The following is a 6982-nucleotide window of genomic DNA, read 5'->3' as shown; positions in this document are numbered from 1 at the left end:
TAGAGATGAACCCCATAGAGATGAACCCCTAGAGGTGAACCCCCTAGAGATAACCCCTCCTGGTGATGAACTCCCTAGAGATGAACCCCCTAAAGACAAATCCCATAGAGATGAACATCCTAAAGATGAAATCCCATAGAGATGAACCCCAAAGAGATGAATCCCCTAAAGATGAAATCCCATAGAGATGAGTCCCCTAAAGACACACCCCACAGAGATGAACCCCATACAGATGAACCCCATACAGATGAACCCCCTTGAGATGACCCCTCCAGGCGATGAACCCCCTAGAGGTGACCCTCCCTTGTCGCACCCCTTACCCCCACGCCCCCCAAAGCCGCCCAAGCCCCCCAAAGCCGCACCCGGAAAGCCTCGGGGCGCAGGCCGGCGCTGGGGATGCGGTTCAGACGCGCGTCCAGGCGGACGATGCTGCGGGGCAGCTCGGGCAGCGCCGTCAGGCGGTTCTCGGGCAGCAGCAGCTCCTGCAGGCTGGGCAGCAGCCGGAACGCGTCCGCGTCCGCCCACGAGATGGAATTGCTGCTCAGGTCGATGCGCTTCAGCTTCGCTGGGGACACGGCAAAGRGGGACAMAGGCAGGGAYCTTTATCCCMCTCATTCCCCACCCCAAAYCCCGTTTTTTCCCCTGTCCMGATGGYGCAAAAARTATTTTTGYTTTTTATACATTTTTCATGTATTTTTATGTATTTGTATATATTTTTATACATTTTCATACGTTTTTATGCATTTTTCATGGCTCTGTTATCGATTCTATATTTCATATTTTATATTTTATATTAGCTATATTTTATATTAGCTATATTTTATATTAGCTATATTATATATCGAATATATTATATATAATCTATACTATGTGTTGAATATATATTATACATCATATATTATATTATATATATATACATATATACATATGTATATATAATATATATATTATATATATACACACCATATATTATAATATCATATATTATATATCATATATATATTACACCATGTATTATATATAATATATGATCTATAATATATTATATATAATATATTATATATCATATATCATATATCATATATAATATATAATATTTTGTATATTATATATAGTATATTAGATATTAGATATTATATGTTACTTGTTATATGTTATATATTATATATTAGATACTAGATATTATATATTATATATCTCATATTATATATTTCATATTATATATTTCTATTCATATAGCTCCTTAACCAACTCGGGTACTTTTCCTACCCTTTCTGTCAGATTTTAGGACAACAATTTCACCTTCCAAAAGCATTCCCAAAATATTGCTCAGTTTTATCCCAAATAGGGGATCCACAACAAGAAGTGGGGCGGAGTGGACCCACTCCAAGGGGCTGAACCTCCTATTGGGTGTGTCCCTGTCAGATACCCTAATTCAAAGAAATAAAATCAAATAAATTAAGATAAAACCATAAAAATCCCATTCCAGGTGCGCCCATCCCCACGGGGACACCAAGAATCTTCCAACAAAGCTGTGATTTTTTTTTACTTTACTATTCCGACCCCGCTGTAGGGTTTTTTCCCCGTTTGGGCCATGGGGCYGTACCGAGGCCGCTGAAGTCCCCGGCGCGGATGGTCCCGATGCGGTTGAAGCGGGCGCACAGGTAGGCGGTGTCCGGGGGCAGCGCCGGGATGTGCTCCAGGTCAGCGTCATCGCAGTACACAGAGGTGCCCAGGCACAGGCACAGCAGGCAGCTGGGCAGCGCTGGGGGAGAAGGGATGTGGGAAAACATCCCTGACCCCATAAAATATCCCAGAACAGCGGGGTGTGCCCATGAGGACACAGAGACTGTGACACCCCAAAATACCCCGGAACAGCGGGGTGTGCCCATGAGGACACAGAGACTGTGACACTCAGAGCTGTCACAGCCCTCTGACCCCACAAAATACCCTGGAACAGCGGCATCTGCTCATGGGGACACGGAGACTGTGACACCCATCCCCTTGACCCCACAAAATACCCTGGAACAGCGGGGTGAGCCCATGGGGACACATAGACTGTGACACCCCAAAATACCCGGAACGGTAGCATGTGCTCACCCTACCATGGGGACACAGAGACTGTGATACTCAGAGATGTCAGAGCCCCCTCATCCTATAAAATACCCTGGAACAGCGGGATGTGCCCAACCTGCCATGGGGGCACGGAGACTGTGACACCCAGATCTGCCGCACCCCCCTGACCCCACAAAATACCCCAAAACAGCGGGGCGTGCCCATGGTGCCATGGGGACACGGACACTGTGACACCCCAAAATACCCCAGAACAGTGGGATGTGCCCGTGGTGCCATGGGGACACAGAGATTGTGGCACCCAGAGATGTCACAGCCCCCTGACCCCACAAAATACCCCAGAACAGCGGGATGTGCCCATAGTGCCATGGGGACACGGACACTGTGACACCCCAAAATACCCCAGAACAGCGGGATGTGCCCATAATGCCATGGGGACACAGAGATTGCGGCACTCAGAGATGTCACAGCCCCCTGACCCCATAAAATACCCTGGAACAGCAGGATGTGCCCACCCTGCCATGGGGACACAGAGACTGCGACACCCAGATCTGCCACATCACCCTGACCCCACAAAATATCCCAAAACAGCGGGATGTGCCCATGGTGCCATGGGGACACGGACACTGTGACACCCCAAAATACCCCAGAACAGTGGGACGTGCCCATGGTGCCATGGGGACACGGAGATTGTGGCACTCCGAGATGTCACAGCCCCCTGACCCCACAAAATACCCCGGAACAGCAGGAGATTCTGCCCACTCTGTGGGAACACAGAGTCTGTGACACCCCAAAATACCCCAGAACAGACTGAGGTGCCCATCCTGCCATGGGGACATGGAGTTTGTGACGCCCAGATCTGTCACAGCCCCCTGACCCCACAAAATACCCCAAAACAGCGGGATGTGCCCATGGTGCCATGGGGACACAGACACTGTGACACCCCAAAATACCCCAGAACAGTGGGACGTGCCCATGGAGCCATGGGGGCACGGAGACTGTGGCACCCAGAGATGTCACAGCCCCCTGACCCCACAAAATATCCCAGAACAACGGGATGTGCCCATGGGGACACATAGACTGTGACATCCCAAAATACCCCAGAACAGTGGGGCATGCCCGTGGTGCCACAGGGACACAGAGATTGCAGCACTCAGAGATGTCACAGCCCCCTGACCCCACAAAATACCCCGGAACAGCAGGAGATTCTGCCCACTCTGTGGGAACGTAGAGTCTGTGACACCCCAAAATACCCCAGAACAGAGTGACGTGCTCACCCTGCCATGGGGCCACAGAGATTGTGACACTCAGAGCCATCAGAGGCCCTGACCCCACAAAATACCCCGGGACATCAGGAGGACCTGCCCACCATGCCCACCCTGCCATGAGGACATGGAGTTTGTGACACCCAGATCTGTCACAGCCCCAGCACCGCCCATGGAAGGATCAGAAATTCCCATCCCAAGGATCCGATCATAAACGAGCTGCTCAGTCCCAAACCCCTCCCGCAGGACAAGAAGCGATGAAAAACTCCCAAATTCATCTTTTTTACACCCAAGGCTCTCCCGGCCCCCTTAAATTTCCCTCTGGAGGAGCAGAACTCAAGAAAACGGTTCGGCATCGAGAAAAATCCGCCCCGGCTGCCCCCACTGTGGGGCGGGAGGGGTAAAACCGAGCCCATCCCCTTAATCCCGATCCCTCTGCTCTCCCCCAGCCCCACCCCGGTGTCCCCCGAGATTTCCCATCCCTGAGAAGCGGGGGGACTTCAAAGCAGCCCCGATTTCCCTTCTCCTCCCACTCGATTTGTCCCGGTCTGGAGCGACAGAAAAGGAATGAAGATATTTATGCCTCGCTCCAGGATTTTAATTGTCGCTAATCTAATTGCTGCTGTGCTGTCGCAAAGCCTCTCTGCTCGTTAAAATGCCGCTGCTTTGCTGGTGATTTTTTTTTTTTTTCCCCCAGAAATTTCTCTCTCCGCAGCCCCTCCTGCCTCGCTCAGCAATCTCAACCCCAAAACTCCGCAAAGAGGTGCTGAGGGCACCAGAATTCGCTGGGTTTTGCCCCAAAACCCCTCCCTGGGGATGTGGGGATGTGGGGACTCACCCTGCCCGGGGATGGGTGCAGCGGGGACGGGACCAGCGCCGGTCGGGTGCTGCAGTTTTGGGGTTCCAGCCGTAGCTAAACCCAGGTCCGGGAGGGTTTCGGGGTCTTTGGGGCGAGGAGCCAAGGTGCCAACCTCGATCTGCTGACACAGAATGTGAGGGTGGGTCGCTTGTCCCCCTCCGGGGTGRGTGACACTCCTTGAGGGGTCACAAGCGCCGCGTTGGGCTTGTTGGAAAAGCGATTCCTTCTTGGAAAAACCCTCCGAGGAACTCCCCCATCCCTCCTCGCCYAGAGGGATGAAGGAATCCTCACATCCAAGAGAGTTTTGGCTCGGGTAAAACCTTCCCGGGCACCGGGACAGCTGCCAGCGCTGCTCCTCCTGCGGCGCCACAGCCGTGCCCGGGAGCGATCCCATTTTCCTGGAATGCGCTCCCGCGTCCCTCTCACCTTCGGAGCCAGGTCCCCGTAGTCGTAGAGCTCCTCGTAGTTGCTCAGGTCCAGGATCTCGCCGTAGTTATCCAGGGTCAGGTCGTAGTTGTCCAAATCCAGGTTTTCGTAGAGAGTCAGGTCAGATTTGGGTTTGTCCGCCTTTCTCCTCTCCTTGGCTGGGACAGCCCAAAGTGTCCCCAGGCACAGGCTGGCCACGCCCAGCCACAGGGGACACATCCTGCACCGGTCCGGGGTGGGATGGGGCTGGAATGGTCACAGAGAGGGATGCGGGAGCGGGATGGGGCTGAGCCGGCCCCAATGGGGACAGAGAGCCCCTGGGAGTGGGATGCGGCTGAACCGTCCCCAATAGGGACACGGAGAACCCAGGAATGGGATGGGGCTGAGCCGCCACCGGGATGGGGCTGAGCTGGCCCTAATGGGGTCACACAGACCCCAGGAACAGGATGGAGCTGAGCCAACCCCAATGGGGACAGACAGCCCTCGGGAGCGGGATGGGGATGAGCCGACCCCAAAGGGGACACGGAGAACCCAGGAATGGGATGGAGCTGAGCCAACCCCAATGGAGACACAGCCCTCGGGAGCGGGATGGGGCTGAGCCGGCCCCAATTGGGTGACATAGACCCCAGGAACGGGATGGGGCTGAGCCGGCCCCAATGGGGACACGGAGAACCCAGGAACGGGATGGGACTGAAACAGCCCCAATGGGGACACGGAGCACCCAGGAATGGGATGGAGCAGATCCGGCCCCAATGGGGGTATACACAGCCTTCGGGAGCGGGATGGGGCTGAGCCGGCCCCGGGATGGGGCTGAGCTGGCCCTAATGGGGTCACACAGACCCCAGGAACAGGATGGAGCTGAGCCAACCCCAATGGAGACAGACAGCCCTCAGGAGCGGGATGGGGCTGAGCCGACCCCAATGGGGACACGGAGAACCCAGGAACGGGATGGGGCTGAGTCGGTCCCAATGGTGTCACACAGCCCCTGGGAGCGGGATGGGGCTGAGCCGACCCCAATGGGGACAGAGAGCTCCCGGGAGCGGGATGGGGCTGAGCCGACCCCAATGGGGACAGAAAGCACCAAGAGCAGGATGGGGCTGAGCCGGCCCCAGGATGTGGCTGTGCCAGCCCCGGCGGGCACACAGAGCCCCCAGCCCCGGGGACGTTCACTCGCCCTTTTCCTTTCAGCCCATTTCACGCTCGGCTGCGCAGGAGAGGCCCCGCCGAGGCTGCCGGGGCTTCCCGGCTTTCCCAGCCCCACGAACTGGGGAGGGGGCTGGGAATGGGGAGGGGGTCGGGAGGTGATGAGGGGGTCAGGAATGGGGAAGGGGCCAGGGTCCTGCTCGTGGCCATGGGTGGAACTGGCCACTGGCCCAACCATCCCGGTGGCCGAGGAGAACCGGACCCAGGAGCCCCGAAACCGCTGCTGTCCCTTCTTCTCCCACATCAGTTCTAAATCCCGGGATGCTGCGTCCCCAATATCCTGGGGGCCCCAGAGGCCACCGGTTCCGTGTGACCGCACGGGGACCCCCCCAAACCGGACAGCTCCACATCCAACCCCCCCATGGCTCATTCCCGACGGAGAATTCCCTCCCTCCGGACTGAACCCCCCGCGGCAGAGCAGGGGGAGGGTCCCGGCCCCCTCCGGCCTCTCCCAACCYAAATCCCAAACCAAACACCCCCCCAGAAGTCTTCCACTCCATCCTGAGGATGCTGCTCCACAATTCCTGCCCTTTTCCCCTAAATCCGCCCTCTCCCAGCGCGCTGAGCCCCCACATCCCTCGTCAGCGCCCCCAGACCCTCCCGGCTCCCAGCTCCCCCCAGTCCGGGGGGCTCTGCTTGGCGCTGGAGGAGCCAAATGAAGCCGGCACGGACGTACCCCCTGTCCTTCCTCCTCCTCCTCCTCCTCCTCCTCCTCGGCGTGGGAGAGCCCCGCTCGGCTCCGGGGGCTGGGCAGTGCCTGGGGAAAGGCTGCCGGGTTTTTAATGAGGGGAGGAAGAGGGGGGCTACAGGCGGGGGTCTGGCTGGGCAGGATGCGGCCAATGGAGCCGGCAGCCCCCCGCTGCCACTTCACATTGTCCCCAGGGCCAGCCGGCCCCGCTGGTGGCTCTGCTCCAGCAGCCCGGGCTCAGGGGGACGGGCTGTGGTGGGATTGGGGGGAACGGGCGGTGCTGCCAGCCCCCGGTGTCCCCACGGGCGGGGGGGACACGGCCCCGGGCAGAGGGACAGAGCCGGGGTCACCCTCGCTCCTGTCACCCCGGGTGGTGCCTCCAGAGAGGGGGTCCCGGCTGTGCCAACCCCCAGGGGCGCCCCAAAGCACCGGGGGAAGGGTTTGGGGGCTCAGTGTCCAGCCCAGCTC

The 6982-nt window shown here is 57.0% G+C and overlaps 1 protein-coding gene across 1 annotated transcript in view; it reads right to left on the bottom strand.

The window, feature by feature from the left end:
* Positions 1-4908, bottom strand: part of OPTC (opticin) — a gene marked incomplete at its 3' end in the record, with an annotated part of 6603 nt that extends 1695 nt beyond the window's left edge. Inside the window, exons 1-4 of the mRNA XM_057388500.1 lie at positions 4624-4908; positions 4177-4315; positions 1607-1765; positions 363-565 (exon numbers count right to left, since the gene is read on the bottom strand). Of these exons, the coding sequence (XP_057244483.1) occupies positions 363-565; positions 1607-1765; positions 4177-4315; positions 4624-4842 (720 nt within the window). The remainder of the gene's footprint in view (positions 1-362; positions 566-1606; positions 1766-4176; positions 4316-4623) is intronic.
* Between the last annotated feature and the right edge of the window lie 2074 nt (positions 4909-6982).

Source organism: Malurus melanocephalus, unplaced genomic scaffold (assembly GCF_030028575.1).
Source record: "Malurus melanocephalus ecotype Western Australia unplaced genomic scaffold, MMel_1.1 scaffold_2029, whole genome shotgun sequence".
NCBI lineage: Eukaryota > Metazoa > Chordata > Aves > Passeriformes > Maluridae > Malurus > Malurus melanocephalus.
This window is presented reverse-complemented; position numbering and strand designations above follow the sequence as displayed.